The 21,645-nt window shown below is 43.2% G+C and overlaps 1 protein-coding gene across 1 annotated transcript in view; it reads right to left on the bottom strand.

The window, feature by feature from the left end:
* glra2 (glycine receptor alpha 2) overlaps positions 1-21,645 on the bottom strand; it is a 225,165-nt gene that overhangs the window by 83,900 nt on the left and 119,620 nt on the right. Inside the window, exons 5-6 of the mRNA XM_033033354.1 lie at positions 3,047-3,129; positions 2,249-2,386 (exon numbers count right to left, since the gene is read on the bottom strand). Of these exons, the coding sequence (XP_032889245.1) occupies positions 2,249-2,386; positions 3,047-3,129 (221 nt within the window). The remainder of the gene's footprint in view (positions 1-2,248; positions 2,387-3,046; positions 3,130-21,645) is intronic.

The raw sequence follows: 21,645 nt of genomic DNA, 5'->3' as shown, positions 1-21,645 counted from the left end.
TAGCAAGATGGATTCAACAGTGGCTGAATGGGAGATGCCAGAGAGTAATGGTGGATGGTTGTTTGTCAGGTTGGAGGCCAGTGACTAGTGGGGTGCCACAGGGATCTGTGTTGGGTCCACTGTTGTTTGTCATGTACATCAATGATCTGGATGATGGTGTGGTAAATTGGATTAGTAAGTATGCAGATGATACTAAGATAGGTGGGGTTGTGAATAATGAAGTAGATTTTCAAAGTCTACAGAGAGATTTATGCCAGTTGGAAGAGTGGGCTGAAAGATGGCAGATGGAGTTTAATGCTGATAAGTGTGAGGTGCTACATCTTGGCAGGACAAATCAAAATAGGACGTACATGGTAAATGGTAGGGAATTGAAGAATGCAGGTGAACAGAGGGATCTGGGAATAACTGTGCACAGTTCCCTGAAAGTGGAATCTCATGTAGATAGGGTGGTAAAGAAAGCTTTTGGTGTGCTGGCCTTTATAAATCAGAGCATTGAGTATAGAAGTTGGGATGTAATGTTAAAATTATACAAGGCATTGGTGAGGCCAATTCTGGAGTATGGTGTACAATTTTGGTCGCCTAATTATAGGAAGGATGTCAACAAAATAGAGAGCGTACAGAGGAGATTTACTAGAATGTTGCCTGGGTTTCAGCAACTAAGCTACAGAGAAAGGTTGAACAAGTTAGGGCTTTATTCTTTGGAGCGCAGAAGGTTAAGGGGGGGCTTGATAGAGGTCTTTAAAATGATGAGAGGGATAGACAGAGTTGACGTGGATAAGCTTTTCCCACTGAGAGTAGGGAAGATTCAAACAAGGGGACATGACTTGAGAATTAAGGGACAGAAGTTTAGGGGTAACATGAGGGGGAACTTCTTTACTCAGAGAGTGGTGGCTGTGTGGAATGAGCTTCCAGTGAAGGTGGTGGAGGCAGGTTCGTTTTTATCATTTAAAAATAAATTGGATAGTTATATGGACGGGAATGGAATGGAGGGTTATGGTGTGAGCGCAGGTATATGGGACTAGGGGAGAATACGTGTTCGGCACGGACTAGAATGGTCGAGATGGCCTGTTTCCGTGCTGTAATTGTTATATGGTTATATGGTTATTTCAACATTTAAATATCATTCGGACATGTTTATGGATAGGACACGTCTAGAAGGATATGGGGTAAATGCAGGGACATGGGACTAGTGTAGATGGAGCATGTCGGTCAACATGTCCTGTTTCCACGCTGTATGATTATGACTCTCTTTCACCACGCTTCAGGTGGAGAAAGAGAATCGTAAAACCATTAAATCCATTACCCAAGATCAGCAGTCCAAGAAAACGACATTAGCAGTAGCTGGTAGGAAGTAAAGTGGATGGAGATCAAGTTTGCAGCTCCAACCAACCATCTCTAAACCTAGTGTGCATTACCGACAACTAGCTGGTGACTTCAGGTGAATACCAATATACCCATTGGCTGGGATGAATGGTTGTGAATTGGTAGAGGGACTCATCTCTCATTTTCATGTCATTTCAGCTGGCACCACACAAAGAAATTCAAGCCAGGTAAATGACAGCAAACAACATACAACACTATACATTTGGACTATTTACAGTTAATTAGACTCTAGCAGTGGTTGCTTTCTTTATTGCTGCATCCAAGATACTGGGCATGTTCAGAACTCTAGATGATGCATTTAAAGAGGAAGTACAGGCTTTTTCAAATAGAGATGTAATGTCATAACACAGCAATAACAACACAAGCATGTGCTGAAGGAGAAAGGGACAGGTCTCATGCAAATAGAGAATGTTTCAGGATTTGAAGGATGGGAGGCCATGATTTTCTGCCCATTCATTTTAATCTTTGGGGCATTCATTAAGTGCAGCTCAACACAAAATTCTGGAGCAACTCAGCAGGGCTCCATGCCCAAATACTGGATATGGCGGAGGTGTTCATTTGCAGAATAAATCTCAATTATAACGTAGGCTCCTTGATTATATGACAAAAATATTTAATAAAGATGCATCTGCCAGAACCAACCTGGACCATTTCATTATACAAGGAAGACTTTCTCGTTTTGAGAATATTAACGTCAGCATGAGCATAAGTAATGAACAAATGTATTATTCTACTTATCAAATGAGAAAAACCTTTACCATGGTTTTTTTGTGATTAAATTAGACCTCACTTAGGTTAATTCTTGCCCTTGCAAGATAATTTCCAATTGGTGAATTCAAAGGCGCCAATAATGAACATGACCTACCCGTATTATAGTGCTTCGTGCAGTATCCCAGCTCCTTCTCATCCTTCAGAAGAAACTGTGGAAGGGTCAGTCCATCTGCAACCTGTACTGCCCCCCATGCCAGCCACTCGAATATCAGATCATTCATTGTGTACCCAACTGCAGGACATGACCAAAAGTATCAATCAGTGATCTTAAAAGATTCATTTACAGTGATTAAAAAAATGTTAAGAACCAGACGGACAAAGCTAGTCATATGATCCGATAGGAATCGTTGACGATAAAGATTCACTAACTGAATATTTACCTTTGATGTTCAATCATGACATGTTCTCATGAATCTGAAGCATGAAAGGCGCTCAGGATGTTGGGAATGGTCAAAGATGCAGTGGAAATGGTTGGAGACAGATGTGGACCACACTCTAATGGAGATGAAATGAAGCAGAATGTAGAGATAATGAATTAAATTGTCATTTTAATAGTGACGTTGAGATCAAGACCAAAGAGATTGACCGTAGCGCGCTTGAATGGTGTAAGATTATAAAGGCAATGCGTGAAACAACAGGTTTCTCTAGTTTTGAAACTTTGATCTTTCATTAGACATATGCATGTGATAACAATCACTGCAGGATCTGCCTCTCAACATGACAACAAAGCACAGTAAATGGATTTGATGTAAAATAGTATTTAAAAGCTGGAACGGAATAGAGAAAATAAAGTCAGCAATGCCAATGGAGAGATGTATTATTCATGTGATGTCATTAGACAAGGGACAACACAGACCACAATAATTCCTGTAAATGTAATCTAGTTACTTACAGCTCTCCAACTGCATCGCGCATGTTTGCACATCCATTGGAAAGTTTTTCAGGTCCATTGGGCAAGATAATGTTAATGTCAGCCTTGGGAAAAATAAGCAAATTGTTAGTGAATGCTTTTTATTGAGAGAATGAACAGTCGCTGTTTAGACCTGGATGCGTCAATTGTTTTTGAATGGAAGGACAAGAAATTAAATATTCAAGTCAGAACCAAATGGTTCACTCTAAAAAGTTTTCCACCAGAGTGGAACCTGAAGAAAACTGACTACATGTCTGCGATAGGCCTGTAATGCTGCTGATTGCAGCTGCCTTCTGTGCTGGCAAGAGTCTCATTGTATGCAAGCATTTATTACATGTGTCTAAGGCAAATTTCATCAACACCATACAGCAATGAAAAGATCATCATTTTAATTCTACATCTAGTTTTGTGGCAAAATAACTAATATTACTATTTCACCTTCACGGCTTAGATCCAAATCCCCGTCATGATGAGGAAGGGGAAGGTGGTGTGTAGAGGATGGATGAAGAAAATGTATATTTCAATTCGGTTTAGTTTATTGTCACGTGTACTGAGGTACAGTGAAACGTTTTTGTTACGTGCTATCCAGTCAACAGAAGGGCAATACATGATTACAATCGATCCATTCACAGTGTATAGATACATGATGAGGGAGTAACATTTAGTGCAAGGTAAAGCCAGCAAAGTCCAATCAGGAAAGTCCAAGGGTCACCAATGAGGTAGATAGTAGTTCAGCACTGCTCTCTAGTTGTGGTGGGATGATTCACTTGCCTAACATCACCCCTCATCCTACTACTCTCACCCTCTTCTTCCTTCCATGAAGCCAACTTTTTATCCAGTTGGCTAGCTCTCCTTGGATCCCATGCGATCTAACCTTCCAGAGCAGCCTACCATGCAGAATCTTGTCAAATGCCTTGTCGAAATCCATATAGGCATCTACAGCTCTGCCCTCATCAACCTTTTTGGTCACATCTTCACAAATCCCAATCAGAATCGTGAGACACGACCACCCACGTACAAAACCATGCTGACTATCCCTAATCAGCACGTGTCCATCTAAATGCATGTCTATCTTTATCTTATCCCATAAAATACTCTCTCAGAACTTTCCGACCATAGATATTAGACTTATTGGCCTCTAGTTTGCAGGCTTTTCACTGCAGCCCTTCTTAAATAGAGGCACAAAATGTGTCACCCTCATGTCTTCCATAGAATAGATACATAGAAAATAGGTGCAGGAGTAGGCCATTCGGCCCTTCGAGCCTGCACCGCCCTTCAATATGATAATGGCTGATCATCCAACTCAGTATCCCGTACCTGCCTTCTCTCCATACCCCCTGATCACTTAAGCCACAAGGGCCACATCTAACTCCCTCTTAAATATAGCCAATGAACTGGCCTCAACTACCCTCTGTGGCAGAGAGTTCCAGAGATTCACCACTCTCTGTGTGAAAAATGTTTTTCTCATCTCGGTCTTAAAGGATTTCCCCCTTATCCTTAAGCTGTGACCCCTTGTCCTGGACTTCCCCAACATCTGGAACAATCTTCCTGCATCTAGCCTGTCCAACCCCTTAAGAATTTTGTAAGTATCTATAAGATCCCACCTCAATCTCCTAAATTCTAGCGAGTATAAGCCGAGTCTATCCAGTCTTTCTTCATATGAAAGTCCTGACATCCCAGGAATCAGTCTGGTGAACCTTCTCTGCACTCCATCTATGGCAATAATGTCCTTCCTCAGATTTGGAGACCAAAACTGTACGCAATACTCCAGGTGTGGTCTCACCAAGACCCTGTACAACTGCAGTAGAACCTTCCTGCTCCTATACTCAAATCCTTTTGCTATGAAAGCTAACATACCATTCGCTTTCTTCACTGCCTGCTGCACCTGCATGCCTACTTTCAATGACTGGTGTACCATGACACCCAGGTCTCGTTGCATCTCCCCTTTTCCTAATCGGCCACCATTTAGATAATAGTCTGTTTTCCTGTTTTTGCCACCAAAGTGGATAACCTCACATTTATCCACATTATACTGCATCTGCCAAACATTTGCCCACTCACCCAACCTATCCAAGTCACCTTGCAGTCTCCTAGCATCCTCCTCACAGCTAATACTGCCCCCCAGCTTAGTGTCATCCGCAAACTTGGAGATGTTGCCTTCAATTCCCTCATCCAGATCATTAATATATATTGTAAATAGCTGGGGTCCCAGCACTGAGCCTTGCGGTACCCCTCTAGTCACTGCCTGCCATTGTGAAAAGGACCCGTTTACTCCTACTCTTTGCTTCCTGTTTGCCAGCCAGTTCTCTATCCACATCAATGCTGAACCCCCAATACCGTGTGCTTTAAGTTTGTATACTAATCTCTAATGTGGGACCTTGTCGAAAGCCTTCTGAAAGTCTAGATACAACACATCCACTGGTTCTCCCCTATCCACTCTACTAGTTACATCTTCGAAAATTTCTATAAGATTCGTCAGACATGATTTACCTTTCGTAAATCCATGCTGACTTTGTCCAATGATTTCACCACTTTCCAAATGTGCTGCTATCCCATCTTTAATAACTGATTCTAGCAGTTTCCCCACTACCGATGTTAGACTAACTGGTCTGTAATTCCCTGTTTTCTCTCTCCCTCCCTTCTTAAAAAGTGAGGTTACATTAGCTACCCTCCAATCCTCAGGAACTACTCCAGAATCTAAAGAGTTTTGAAAAATTATCACTAATGCATCCACTATTTCTGGAGCTACTTCCTTAAGTACTCTGGGAGGTACTTCCAGCACCTCACCTTTATTTACATAACTCATAGATCTCACCCAGGGCACCTGCAATTTCCTCCAGCTTCGTACAGTGTTCTTGGATATATCTGATTCAGCACCTCCTCGACCATAATACTGACTGCCCTCAAGACATTTCCATTGACTGCCCCAAGTTCCCCAGTCCCCATGTCTTTCTCCATGGGTAAAAACAGAGGAGAAATAATCCACACGCTATGTGGCAATATCTCCACACAAAGTTGACCACTTTTATTCCTGACGGGCCCCATCCATTCTCTGGTTACCCTTTTTCCCTGAAGGGAGGAATTGTGAGGAAAGGAATTGGTATATTGGTAAACATATCCCGGGCACACAGTGGCGCAGAGGTAGAGTTGCTGCCTTAAAGTGCCAGGGACCCAGTTTGTGATCATGACCACAGGTGTTCTCTGCACAAAGTTTGTCGTTTCTCCCTGTGACCGCATGCGTTTACTCTGGGTGCTCCGATTTCTTCACACCTGCAGGTTCGTAGGTTCGTTCTCTTCTGTAAATTGTCCCTAGTGTGTTGGATAGATCGAGTATAGCGGTGATTGTTGGTCGGCACGGACTCAGTGAGCCAAACAGACCTGCATCCACGCTGTATCTCTAAACTAAACAAAGTCACATGGTCCCTTTTAGTTGCCAATGAAGAAAGGCTTACCATGATTCAAGGTTGACAGCCTGATCTTAACAATAGGAGTGCCAAGTAATACAAGACTTTGTCATTCTACCATTCTAATTCACATCACAACCATTTGGAGAGATCTGTAAGCCCCAAAGGAACTGGGGTGATGGGGTGGGAGGTGTGGTCGATAGATTATGAGCACAATGATAGGAAGACTGGTGAGCTTAAGTTGGAAGGATCCTCTTGTAAACTTGAAGAAAATATATTTTATCCGAGTTTCCCAAAGGCATGGCACCAAAAGAAAATTCTGGGAATTTTTTTAGAATACCACCAGTGTCAGATTAGGAAAAGGGGAGGTGCAACGAGACCTGGATGTGCTTGTACATCAGTCACTGAATGTAAGCATGCTGGTACATCAGGCAGTGAAGAAAGCAAATGGCATGTTGTCCTTCATAGCAAGGGAATTTGAGTGTAGGAGCAAGAAGGTCACGCTGCCCTAGTACAGGGCCCTGGTGAGACCACACCTGGAGTATTGTGTGCTGTTTTGGTCTCCTAATTTGAGGAAGGAAATTCATCCTATTAAGGGAGTGCAGCGTAGGTTCACCAGGTTAATTCCTGGGATGGCGGGACTGACATATGATGAAAGAATGGATCAACAGGGCTTGTATTCACTGAAATTTAGAAGGATGAGAGTGGATCTTATAGAAACATGTACAATTCTTAAGGGACTGGACAGGCTAGGTACAGGAAAAATGTTCCACATGTTGGGGAAGTCCAGAACTAGGGTTCACAGTTTAAGAATAAGGGGTAGGCCATATAGGACTGATATGAAAAATATTTTCACCCAGAGAGTTGTGAATTTGTGGACTTCTCTGCCATAGAAGGCAATTAACTGGATGTTTTCAAGAGAGAGTTAGATGCAGCTCCGAGGGCTAACGGAATCAAGGGATATGGGGAGAAAGCAGGAACGGGGTACTGATTTTGGATGATCAGCCATGATCATATTGAATGGTGGTGCTGGCTCGAAGGGCCGAAAGGCCCACTCCTGCACTTATTTTCTATGTTTGTATGTTTCTATGCTGCCTTTAGTGGAAGATGATTCACCTTTCCTCTGCCTGGTAAGCTGGCAAAAAAACACTTGGCATATGTTCTTTTCAAGTACCGGGTCAAATTTACATTAAGCTCCCAACAAACACCAGAGTAAACTAAAATAAAGACGCAAAGCGCTGGAGTAACGCAATGGGTCGGGAATGTTCTCTGGAGAACATGGATATGTGAAGGTTGGGAACCTTCTTCAGCCACAACTTTATACCAGTTACCAAGCAACTCATTGGAGTGCAAGGGTATCCAAATCAATGAGCTTTCATGGACTTACTTGGTCAATGACATAAAGGCCCTATGAAAAGAGCAGAAACAAATGCATCATGCTAATTTTATGGACACCATCAACTAATTTAAAATTGGCCCACATATTCTCTTGAGGCCATGTCAGTCGGCATTTGTGAGAAAGCTCTAATTCACTGTGTTCCACTTCATTGCTGCATAAATCAGATGAATGAGTTTACACTGAAGGAATTCAAGAAAAAACGCCTCGTTTTCCCCCAGTTTATCAGAGCAAAGCTTCAACAATCATGTTAGAACTGATGGACCAGCTGCTGAGATCTGGCACATTTTTAATTTTAATTTGTATTTTACTTGTCCCATTCTCGGTGCTATTGGGCGGTAAATATTCCGGAAAAAAATATTTTAAAAAATAGTTTTATGTTTTTTATTCACACTTGGTGGGACTTACGAAAAAGCACAGCAAACTGGAAACAAACCAAAACACATTCAAAGGTGGTAATTATTCAATGAACACATTGGCTGTTTTTCTTGTACTTTATTATCAGACTCTGTTATGCTTTACCGTGGCCTAAAATGTCTGAAAAAAGCCTGGTGATTTTCTGTTTCACTGCGACTGATAGGACTGATCAGTGACAACGATGAGTCAGCCTACAGAGAGGAGGTCCAGCACCTGACAACCTGGTGTGCCAATAATAACCTCGTCCTCAACTCCAAGAAGACGAAGGAACTTATTGTCGACTTCAGGAAGGTCAGAGGGGGCAGACATACCCCCATCCATATAAACGGGACTGAGGTGGAGCGCGTCTCCAGCTACAAATTCCTCGGGGTACACATCTCGGAGGATTTGTCCTGGTCCCTCAACACCTCCAAGCTGATCAAAAATGCACAGCAGCGCCTTTACTTCCTGAGGAGGCTCAAGAAAGCCCACCTGTCCCCCCAGATCCTGACCAACTTCTACCGTGTACCATCGAGAGCATCCTGACCACCTGCTTCACGGTATGGTACAGCAGCTGCACTGTTGCGGACAGGAAGGCACTACAACGGGTGGTGAAAACCGCGCAGCACATCATCGGTGCCCCGCTCCCTGCCATGGATGCCCTCCACCGAAAACGGTGTCTGAAACGGGCTGGGAAGATCATTAAAGACCCCTCCCACCCCAACCATGGACTGTTTGCCCTCCTCCCATGAGGGAGGCGGTACAGGAGCCTCAGGTCTCGTACCAGTAGGATGAGGAACAGCTTCTACAATCATACCGTCGCATTGCTGAACTCGGAGTCCCGCCGATAGATTCCTCCGGTCCCTCCGTCCCCATTGTTTAATTATTCTGTATTTTTTATTATTCTGTATCCTCTTTTTTTTTAAATTTCTATATTGCACTACTACGGACTGACGCAAAACTGCATTTCGTTGTACCGATACCCAGTATTTGTGCAATGACATTAAAGTTGAATTGAATTGAATTGAATTGAATGTTGACGGGGCAAAGATTTATTAGGAACCTGAGGGGTAACGTGTTTGCACAAAGGGTGGCGGGTGTATGGAACACGCTGTCGGAGGAGATGGTTGAGGCAGGAACTATCGCAACGTTTAAGAGGCATTTAGACAGGTTAGCTTTAAGGGGGGGTGGGGGGTGGGGGGGGGGGGGGGGGGGGGGGGGGGATATGGGCCAAATACAGGCAGGTGGGACTAGTGTAGATGGGGCATGTTAGTCAATGTGGGCAATTTGGGTCGAAGGGTCTGTTTCCGCACTGCATGAATCTATGACTATGTTGTTCCCTGTTGTAAGCATTTTGCATTAATATTAATTGAACATGAAGTACCATTAATTTATACAAAGTTCACTTGACCGTATCTTAACTCATACCATCTCATGATCCAGTGCTAATCTTTTACATCAGTTCTCATCTATGGTTTCACTCTGACTATACCTGTTACCTCCTTCACATTCACTCCTTGAGCAATCTATATACCTCCACCTTGGGCAATCTTCCACTTGCCTCACCTCCCATTACACAACATACAAGTTCGAAGCACTCATGTTCTCAAGCCTGACCAGCCACTTGGCACCATGGCTGATCCATCTGTAACCTCAAGTCCACATTCATGTCAACCTCAGTAACCTCTCACTCCGTTGCTTATCAAGCAGGTATCCAATTCTGCTTCAGGAATCGCCAAGGATGCTGCTTCCACCCTTTGAGGAAGAGAATTGCACAAATTCAAAACACTGAAACAAAAAACACACCTCACATTTATCTTAGACGGATGAACTCATATTTGTATAGTAACTCTTTGTTTTAGATTCATACACAAGAGAAAACATCCTCTCCACACTCAATATGTTACATGTTTCTACCACAACCAGAAAGCAGTCCTGATCTACCATCAACTGCATTACTGACCCTCGAACTATCCTTGATCGGACTTTGCTGGCCTTACCTTGCACTAAACGTTACTCCCTTATCATGGATCTGTACACTGTAAATGGCTCGATTGTTATCATTTATTCTCTTTTCTCTGACTGGATAGCACGCAACTAAAGCTTTTCACTGTACAATTTTCCTTGCAGTAATTGCTAGTATTCTGTTATCTTTCCTAATTACTTCCTGTACCTGAACGCTGGCCTCTTGCAAATCATGCGTTTGGCTGTCCAATTGCCTCCGCATCTCAGAGGTCTGTGATCTCCCGCCATCTCGATAAAATATTTTATTTTTTTACTTTTGCTGACCAAAATGGATGATTTTACATATTGCCACATGGAACTGATGCTCTACAATGCTGATAATTATATTTTGCACTTTATTTTCCCCTTCTCTCTATCTTCATGTTCACCAGTTCATGTGATAGGAGCAGAATTAGGCTATTCAGCCCATCAAGTCTATTCCGTCATTTATGGCTGATCTATCTCTCCCTACTAACTCCATTCTCCTGCCTTTTATTTGGTTTAGTTTAGAAACAGCACGGAAACAGGCCCTTCGGCCCACCGGATCCGCGCCGACCAGCGATCCCCGCACATTAACACTATCCTACACCCACTAGGGACTATTTTTTTTTACATTTACAAAGCCAATTTACCTGTACGTCTTTAGTGTGTGGGAGGAAACTGAAGATCTCGGAGAAAACCTACGCGGTTACGGGAAGAACGTACAAACTCCATACAGACAGCACCCATAGTCAGGATCGAACCCGGGTCTCCAGCGCTGCATTCACTGTAAGGCAGCAAATCTACTGCTGCGCCACCGTGACCGCCTTCTACCCATAACCCCCGATACCCGTACTTATCAAGAATCTATGTATTGTACTTGAGTTTGAACTGATTGCATCTCTGTCTGGTATATCTGATCTGTTTGCATAGCAAGCAAAGCCAAGGTTTTCGCTGTTCCTCAATATACGTGACAATATAATAAACCTAAATTTAATCCATTATACTCCATTTGCCAGATCTGTGCTTAAATTATCCCTATGTTTTTGCAGACTCCTTGTGTCTTCTTCACAATAGAGGTTCCTACTTGTTTCATCAGAAAATTTAAGGTTTCAAAGGTTTCAAAGGTCTTTTATTGTCACGTTTACCAATTAAGGTACAGTGATATGCAAATTACCATACAGCCATGCGCAAAAAAAACAACTACATAAAAGTTAACATAAACATCCACCACAGCAGATTCCACATTCCTCCCTGTGATGGAAGGCAAAACAGTCCCAATCTTCTCCCTCTTTATTCTCCAGCGCTTAGGGCAGTAGAACCATCCATCGGGGCAATTGAAGCTCCCACATCGTGCAGTCGAAGCCCCCGCATTGGGGGGATTGAAACTCCCACGGGGTGTTCAAAACTCCTGCGGCTTGGAGTTTCCGAAGTCGGTCTCTGAGCAGAGACTGCGGGCTCCGTGATGTTAAGTCTGCAAGCACCCACGGTTGGAGCTTCGAGGTCGATCCCTGGCAAAGGGATTGCGGGCTCCACGATGTTAAAGTCCCACAACCTCCCGTGGTGGAGCTCTCAAAGTTGGTCTCCAGCAAAGGCCGCTAACTCCTCGATGTTAGGCCGCAGTGCAGATGGAGATACAATACGGAAAGAAATCGCATCTCCGTCGAGGTAAGAGATTAGAAAAAGTTTCCCCCAACCCCTCCCCCCACATAAAACAAGATAAGGACACTAAAAATTTGCATTTTACACATACAATTAAAACACAAAGAAGGAAAGAACAAACAGACTGTTGGTGAGGCCGCCATTGCAGGCACCACGCCTTAATCTAAAGCAAATTGTAGATTGTAAAAAGCTAATGCCCCAACATTGATTCCTGTGACACACCCAGTCATTGCATTGTGCCAACCAGAAGGGTCTTCCTTATGTGTAGGAAGGAAATGCAGATGCTGGTTTAAACCAAAGATAGACAGCGGGTCAGGCAGCATCTCAGCGGGTCAGGCAGCATCTCTGGAGAAAAGGAATAGGTGACGTTTCGGGTCGAGACTTTTCTTCAGACCTTATGTTCAGCCTTCAGGTGGCCAGCCCCTAAAATATTTATTTGCCTTCATAAATCTTTCTCTGTGAAAGCCAGTCTCAACTCTCCCTGAATTTTCTTAAGAGCTCCAAAGCCAAAGGTTTGCACTATGTTACTGTGCTAAACACTATTTCAGAAGTCCTTGATATACTGTCCTGCTATGTTGCTATTGGAGGCTTATAAAATTCAAATGAAAAAAATTATTTATGAAAGACCTTTAATAAAAATAACTTTATTTTTCATCCAACTTCAATTAATAGCCAAATAAAATTTCACGAGTATCAAGGGGCTTGTGGCATCTCACCCACAACCATTTCTTAAATATAAAGTTAGAATGAGTGTTGGTCACAAAATATATTGTCCAATTTCTAGCTTGAAGTCACTTTCTTGCAATGTTTTTTTCAGTAGCTGTTAATGGAATGTCCATTTGGAATTGAAATCAATGGGATGAACTCTCTGGCCACAGATCAAAGGAAGAGGCTGATCTGAATTGATCTGCACTGCCACATAATCCTCCAACATTTCTGCCACCTCCCACCACTAGCCACATCTTCCCGTCGCCACCGCATTCCGCTTTCCGCAGAGACTGTTCCCTCCGCAACTCCCTGGTTAACTCATCCCTTCCAACTCAAACCACCTCTTCCGCAGGAGATGCAACACCTGTCCCTATACCTCCTCCCTCGACTCCGTCCAAAGATCCCGACAGTCTTTTCAGGTGAGGCAGAGGTTCACTTGCACCTCCTCCAACCTCATCTACTCCACTAAAGTGGTGAATTTGTAGAATTCTTTGCCACAGAAGGCTGTGGAGGCAAAGCCAGTGAATATATTTAAGGCAGAGATAGATAGATTCTTGATTAGTACGGGTGTCAGAGGTTATGGGGAGAAGGCAGGAGAATGGGGTGAGGAGGGAGAGATGTATCAGCCGTGATTGAATGGCGGAGTAGACTTGAAGAGCGGAATGGCCTAATTCTTCTCGTATCACTTATGATCTCATGATATTACTCTATCCACTGTTTCAGATGTTGACTGCTATATATCGGCGAGACCAAGCGTAGACTGGGTGGTTGTTTCATTGAACACCTCCGCTCAGTCCTCCTAAACTAATGTGATCTCCCAGTTGCTAAACACTTTAACTCCCCATCCCATTCCCACACTGGCCTTTCTGTCCTGGACCTCCTCCATTGTCAGAGTGAGGCCCAGCACAAATTGGAGGAACAGCATCTCATATTTCGCTTGGGTAGCTTACAACCTCTATTGACTTCTCTAACTTCAAGTAACCCTTGCTTTCCCTCTCTCTCCATCCCTCCCCGTTCCGATTTCTCTGACCAATCTGTCTGCCCCCCTGTTTAAATGTTATCTCTGTATGCTTTGTTGTCATCTTCCCCTAGCTAGCAATGATCTATTCGATTTGTTCCTGGGTCTCCATCCCCTTTGATGTCTCATTTTCACACCTTATCCTTCCTTATCTCTTTGTCTCCCTTTCCCCTGAGTCTGAGTCTGAAGAAGGGTCACAACCTGAAATGTCACTCATTCTTTCTCTCCAGAGATACTGCCTGTCCCGCTGAGTTACTCCAGCATTGTGTGACTATCTGCCACATTCAGATTCAGGTTCAATTTTATCGTCATTGCACTTTTCAGTCATAACATGGAATAAATAACAAAACACACACTCAACACAGTTTAACATCCACCACAGTGAGTCCGCCAGGCACCTCCTCACCGTGATGGAAGCCAAAAAGTCCCAAAGTCGTTGTCTCTTCCCTCCTTGCTCTCCCTCTGCGCTGAGGCGATCCAGGCCTCAGATGTTGTGACCCCGCCGGGTGATGGTAAGCAAGTCCTGCGGCTGAATCCGAGCTCCGCGAACGGGCCGGTTCAAACTCCATGGCCCGAAGCTGCCGAAGCTGCCGCCCTCCAGTCCAGCGGACGAAGCTGTAGTTGCGGGAGCTCCTGAAAAACAGGTCACCAACCTGTGACCTGCGAGCTCCTGACGATGTCGTCCACTGGCCCGCGGCCGAGCCTCCGAGTCTCCGAAGTCGGGTCGGAAGTCGGGTCGCAATGCCATCACAGCCCCGAAGTTGGTAAGTCCTGGCTGGCTCTGCCTCCGGAGCCTCGAGGTCGGCCCCAGTTGGAGGTCGCCAGCTCCGCGATAGGCCTCAGCGCAGACGGAGACGGAGACGGGGGATACGGCAAGAAAGGTCACATCCCCCCCGAAGGAAGAGTCAAAAAACATGTTTCTCTCACCCCCCCAACACATATACAACTAAATAAACCAAAATATACTGTAACAACGGGACAAAAGAAAACAAAAACAGAAAAGACAAACGGACCGCAGGCGAGCCGCAGCTGCAAGACAGCGCCGCCACTTCCGGTGAAAATACATTCCATGCAATGTGTTTTCACATTGTACACTCTTCATGGACACTGTACATGAAAATCAATCTGAAAGATATCTACAAATAAATCAGCACAACGTAGACTATTTTGAATGCATTTAGACTCAATATTTGCTGGGCATCATTCAAAATTCAATTCCCTTCGACCATTCTCTGTTCATTGACATTTGACAATGCATATATCGAATAAAAAACAGCACTGTAAGCGGCTTGCCCTGCTCCGAGATAGAGGACTTTGTTCCAAATTAGACTGCCAAGAAAAACAAACATTTTTGCATCCCAATACGTTAAATGTTAATATTTATTGTTGGATAATGTTAAATGATGGAATATTTAAGGCTAAATTGGATCCTGAGGGTCTTTCCTAAATTTAACCCAGAGAACTACTCACTCCAGTGTTAACATATATTTTTTTATTAATGTGAATTGAAAACGTTAACATGGACATACAAAATGTACCATAACTGAAACAAATGGAAAGGGTGGCTGAATTAAAGTGAACTAACTGAAAATGCATACCATACAGATATTTATAAGTTCACGTTCATAAGTGATAGGAGAAGAATTCGGCCATTTGGTCCATCAAGTCTATTCTGCCATGCACTCATGGCTGATCTATCTTTCCCTCTCAACCACATTCTCCTGCCTTCTCCCCATAACTCCTGACACCCGCACTATAACTCAGGTTTAACAATACACGATGTAAAATAATTCACAAAGGCTGTAGAATATTTCACAACTCCAAGAGCAAGGATTTGCTTTTTGCTCTGATGGTTCTCAGTGAAATGAGGAGCAGGTAGTGCTGAACTGAACTGAATACAAATGAATGCATAAACTACGTTGAATGTCTTTGAGACTTGGTTAGACCTTAATCAACAGAACACTCTTCCCTTCAGCACTTCACAATTTGATGCAAGCAATCCTTTAAAAATGGAAAGTGTCTCATAATAAGCATTGATTTGTAGTTTAACGCAGTAATCTAGATATCAATGTGCTTTACGATCGTGGGCAGGTATGACACTGGGAAATGTTATGCTTGAGATTTGTAGCTGTGTTTTTTATCTTGGTCACTGACTTTGAAATAAAATCCAAGCCCATAAAGAAACCAATATGAACGGATGTGTAATCTGGCAACAATCCAAAACGTAGGAATGCCTGCTACAAGTGAGATATTTAGTGCCACGCAGATGCCTCCATTATACATAAACTAAGTAAGAGCAAATGTCAATGACAACTACCTATGATTTTAATTGATTATAAATGATTACAGCCTTCAATTTTGAAAGTCACTTGACATTCAGAGACCCAGATGCAACGACCATGGGGGACAATGGACCTCATGCAATACTTTTTGTAAATACACAGGCTTGTTAATGTCTCCATTATTAATTTAATGTAAATGGTGGCACACTGCAGACAACCAAATTGTTTTTATTAAGATAATCTTTCTCAATTCTGGGACCTATTTAGCATAGTGACATTCAGAAACTTGATAGTGGGAGGCGTTTCATAGAAAAGTAAGATCAGTTTAGTTTATTGTCACGTGTACCAAGGTACAGTGAAAAGCTTTTGTTGTGTGCTAACCAGTCAGCAGGAAGACAATACATGATTACGGTATATGAAGCAAGCATATAAAGTCATCGTGACATATGGTGCCATCAAGAATATATATAATTTTGTAATAATTTGGGAAATAATTAATAAACTTAATGAGATATACTAATCTGGCAAGAATGTGATTTTGGAACTAGCGATAATGAAATGATCCAGTAATATTAATCCAGTATTGAAGGTTAATTATGCCTTCAATTCATTTACAAAAAGCATGCCAATAATGCATTAATCATTCATTGGTATATTTCTATGTCTACCATTGATAATTCAAACTTTAAGTCATTAGATTATGCTTTTGAACACTTGATGAAGCAGCAAATATTGTTGCCCTGATGAGAAACATTTCTCATGCAGGATTTTGCCCCTGTTTTTATGCCCATTCTTTCAGATCTAATCGCCATTAACTACTTTGCCATTCGTTGGTTTATTAGTCAAGCAAGAGCACCAGGCGTTGTCAGTGGCACATCACTAATTTTAATTAATTATAAGTGGTTGCTGTGATAAATTGTATTCGACATCCACAGGTGTGAAGGTATTCACAGCGAGGGAGAATGTCCATTAGTGCTCTTGCGTTTCGGAAATTTCCTACAGCCTCTGAGAACTCTCTCATAACATTGAAACAAAAGAGCGCATCGGAGAGTGATGTGAAGACACACTGCTTTTAACTTCACTTTCCATCGTGGTTTAGAACATGGTCAAGGTGATAATTACATACAAACAAATATTATCTCTAGATAGAAAGATATACATATTATCTCTAGATAGAGTTGAAGAAGGGTCTTGACCCAAAATGTCATCTAGTCCTTCTATCCAGAGATGCTACCTGTCCCACTGAGTTACTCCAGCATTTTGTGTCTATCTTTGGATTAAATCAGCATCTGCAGTTCCTTCCTACAGAATATTATCTCTCTATTCTGCTACAGGTCCAGCCATTTAGGTTTGTTAATTTGAGCAACAAGTGCTTCCACCAAAACAAACTGGTTGTAATTAAATTTCCAAAGTTCAGGCCTAAACTGCATTCATAATGCCTGTCATTGTTTTACCGTTGCCCAATTTATGGTCAACACTTCCTCACGTAGTCTCCTGCCACAGGAAGCTGTAGAAAGGCAATCAAAACTGTGTACAGTACAAATCCGGTACTGCATTTGGTATTCCTCAAATCTTCCTCAGGGATTCTCAACCAACCTCAGGGAAAGGTCGTAAGTGGAAGGAGCAGAATTTGGCCATTCGGCCCATCAAGTCCACTCTGCCATTCAATCATGGCTGATCTATCTCTCCCTCCTCACCCCATCCTCCTGTCTTCTCCCCATAATTCCTGACACCTGTACAAATCCAGAAAGTAAAACTTTGGAAAGTTTTGGAAGACATTTTCCTTCTATTATATCGTGATTTTTGGGGTGGGGTGGGGGGGTTGAAAGTAGTAGTTGATGGGGATATGTTGACATGGAAACGAAAACAACGAGCATGCTTTAAAAAATCCTTGCTCACCGGGAGAGAGACAACAACAAACGTCCCCTTTCACAGAAAACAGTGCATGTGGAGACTGCCCAATACATGCTGCCATTCACCAGAGGCAGAATGCACAAACCATGTGCTAGCAATGGCATCAACTATGTCTCTTGCACCTTCCTGGTGACTACACGTATTGTCAGTAACTGGTTGCCTGCTTTTTGTGAAACTAAGACAGTTTTCTTTATAGTTTGCATAGATGTGTGAAGCACTTAGGGTGGAGGTCTGAGGATTATTCAAATTTATAGTCTTCCCGTACACCCAGATATATATTTAATTTCGCACTTTATCTAACAGGCTCTAGAAGATAGAGGGACCAGTAGAACGTCCCTTGTAGCCAAGGTCTGGAGGGCAAGGAGCACCGCCACTCCACTAGGGTCCGTAGGGGGAGGAACGGCTCTGCTGTCAGCGACTGTAGGACTGGTGATGGGATCTAGGGAGTGGGTAGGGCTGAAGATGTCCTGGTTGGGTTGCTCCCGGGCCTGGCCAAGCTGGCCATCCACAAGTCACAGCGCCAGGCGGAAGAGGGCTTAGCCCGAGCCAGATGCTTGCCCCTTTTCCGGGGTTACGTCCGTCCGCGCACGGGTGGTGTTAGAGAGGGACATAGTTGTATAGCAGTTATTTAGTATATTTGTAAGGATTGTAACATAGTTTGAAAATGTAGTGTCTAGATAATTTGGTGATTTGGTATTATGTTGGTGGGTGTGTTACTGCGGTTTTGTTGTGTATCCTAATTTCGTGATCCTAATTAAAAATACATATTTTTGATGCAAAAATAAAACAGGCACTAGAAGTGAGCTATTGCGTTCTCTATTGTCACTTGGTTAATATGAAACCCATACAGAAGCATGTTCATGGGAGCAAGCACAGACAATGCACATGTAAAATAATTGGTATAGCTTGAATCTGTGGAAACAAGCTTGCATAGTTTACCCTAAAACATTAAGAATGTTATTAAACATTAACATGATGACTGCCCCTTCACTTGCCAAAAAACGTAGATTTATAAGCATATCCCCAGGACATGTTGGTGATGTGACAATGAGAGAGACCGAGAGAGATAGTGAAAGAGTGAAAGTGAGAGAGTGTAATAGAGACTGAGAGAGAGAAAGCAAGATGCCCATCTGTTCTGCGGTAGCTGACTTGTTGCCCATTGTCCTTTCTTTAACAACTAGAGCAAAAGGAAACAGAGATAGAAAGAGAGATAGATAGACATCTCTACTACACTCTACTCTGTCTAGCGGAGCTGGTCCTCACCCTCAACAACATCTCCTTTGACTCCTCCCACTTCCTCCAAGTCCAAGGTGTAGCTATGGGTACCCGCATGGGCCCCAGCTATGCCTGCCTCTTTGTAGGGTACGTTGAACAATCCCTGTTCCAGACGTATACTGGCCCTATCCCCAAACTCTATCTCCGTTACATTGATGACTGCATCGGTGCTACCTCCTGCACCCATGCAGAACTCAAGGAATTCATTAACTTCACCATCAATTTTCATCCAGTACTCAAATTTTCTTGGACACCTCCCTCCCCTTTCTTGATCTCACAGTCTCCATCACAGGAAATAGACTATTGACTGACATCTATTACAAACCTACTGACTCCCACAACTATCTCGACTACACTTCTTCCCACCATGCTTCCTGCAAAGACTCTAACCCCAACTCTCACTTCCTCTGTCTACGCCGCATCTGCGCCCAAGATGAGGTGTTCCATACTAGAACATCCGAGATGTCCTCATTCTTTCAGGAACGGTGATTCCCCTCTCCCATAGATGAGGCCCTCACTCGTGTCGCCTCGGTACCTTGCAGATCCGCCCTTGCTCCCCTCCCCCTAGTCGCAATAGAGACAGAATCCCCCGAGTCCTTACTTTCCACCCCATCAGCCGTCACATAATCCACCGAAAATTCCGTCACCTCCAACGGGATCCCACCACGGCATATTTTCCTATCTCCGCCCCTTTCCACCTTCCGCAGAGATCGTTCTCTCTGCAACTCCCTGGTTAACTCATCCCTTCCCACCCAAACCACCCCCTACCCAAGTACCTTTCCCTGCAACCGCAGAAGATGCAACACCTGTCGCTATACCTCCCTCGACTGTCCAGGGACCCCGAATGTCCTTACAGAGTATCACTTGCACCTCCTGCAACCTCATCTATTGTATCCGTTGTTAAAGATGTGGACATGCATCGGCGAGACCAAACGCAGACTGGGTGATCGTTTCGCCAAACGCCTTCGTTCAGCCCGCCTGAACCTACCTGATCTCCCGATTGCTGGACACTTTAATTCTCCTTCCCATTCTTACACGGATCTCTCTGTCCTTAGTCTCCTCCATTGTTAGAGTGAGGCCCAGGGCAAATTGGAGGAACAGCATCTCATATTTCGCTTGGGTAGCTTACACCCCAGCGGTATGAACATTGACTTCTTTAACTTCAAATAGCCCTTGCTTTCCCTCTCTATCCATCCCCTCCCCCTTCCCAGTTCTCCCAACATTTACTGTCTCCGACTACATTCCATCTTTATCCCACCTACTCCTCTGAAGAAGGGTCTCGACCCAAAACATTGCCAATTCCTTCTCTCCAGAGATGCTGCCTGTCCCGCTGAGTTATTCCAGCATTTTGTATCTACCTTTGATTTCTCTCACTTCAGGTAGCCTTGGCATTCCGGATAGATAGATAGATAGATAGATAGATAGATAGATAGATAGAAAGATAGATAGATAGATAGATAGATAGATAGATAGATAGATAGATAGATAGATAGATAGATAGATAGATAGATAGATAGATAGATAGATAGATAGATAGATAGATAGATCTCAACAAGTATGATGGGACTTTCTTCATATGCCCCATATCATATTCATAAAACCATCAGACAATAATAGGTCTTAAACAAAATAGTTTTGCTGGAATATACTAAAAATTAAACATCAGCAAATGTGCTGTAAAGCTGAATCTCCCCTTTAAAAGCTTAAACTTTCCTTCAATGATGGCATTTATGTTGGCTTTTCAATTGGTGAGCTACCTGGAAGGAGTGCAATTAACGTGATCAACCAGCAATTAATAAAGAAAGCATGCACAGTGGGTTGCACATCACCAAGCAGATGGCGTGGCTTTTACCCACCACCACCTGAAGTGCATTCCATTCCAAAGTAAACTTCTCTGTATTCTTAAGATACACATAAAATGCTTGAGTAACTCAGCGGGACAGAAGGAATTGGTAACGTTTTGTACCAAGATTCTTCTTCAGACACCAGCATCTGTAGTTCCTTCCTCCACACCTCTCTGTAGTCTTGTTTAAATGGGTGAACTGGGAACCAATTGAATGACTGTTTCATTGTGTATCAGGTCCTTCAAAGTTAGAAACTTTTTTCTATAATTATATCATTTGTCTTTTAAATCAACCTTGATTTTAACAACAATTATGTGTCTTCTTCACCTCTTTACTCCGTTTCCTAAAGACCTCACCGGCAGCACTCATTTCCAAATGCCGTTGGGCCTAAATTTAACTCATACCTTCCTCATGACGTAGAAGGACTTAATTCAGCCCATCAAATATATGCCAGCGCTAAAGAGCGTTTCCATCCTCCCACTTAATTCCCTGGAAACGACTCAACTCCCTTCATGATTCTCCAATCACCCATCGACATCTTAGTTTTTTTAGTTCAGTTTGGTGATACAGCACGGAAACAGGCCCTTCGGCCCACCGAGTCTGCACCAACCAGCGATCCCCGCACATTAACACTATCCTACACACACTAGGGACAATTTACACTTATAACAAGCTAATTAACCTACAAACCTGTAGGTC

Source organism: Amblyraja radiata, chromosome 14 (assembly GCF_010909765.2).
Source record: "Amblyraja radiata isolate CabotCenter1 chromosome 14, sAmbRad1.1.pri, whole genome shotgun sequence".
Lineage (NCBI taxonomy): Eukaryota > Metazoa > Chordata > Chondrichthyes > Rajiformes > Rajidae > Amblyraja > Amblyraja radiata.
Note: the sequence above shows the minus strand (reverse complement) of the source record. Positions and strands in the feature narration are given on the sequence as shown.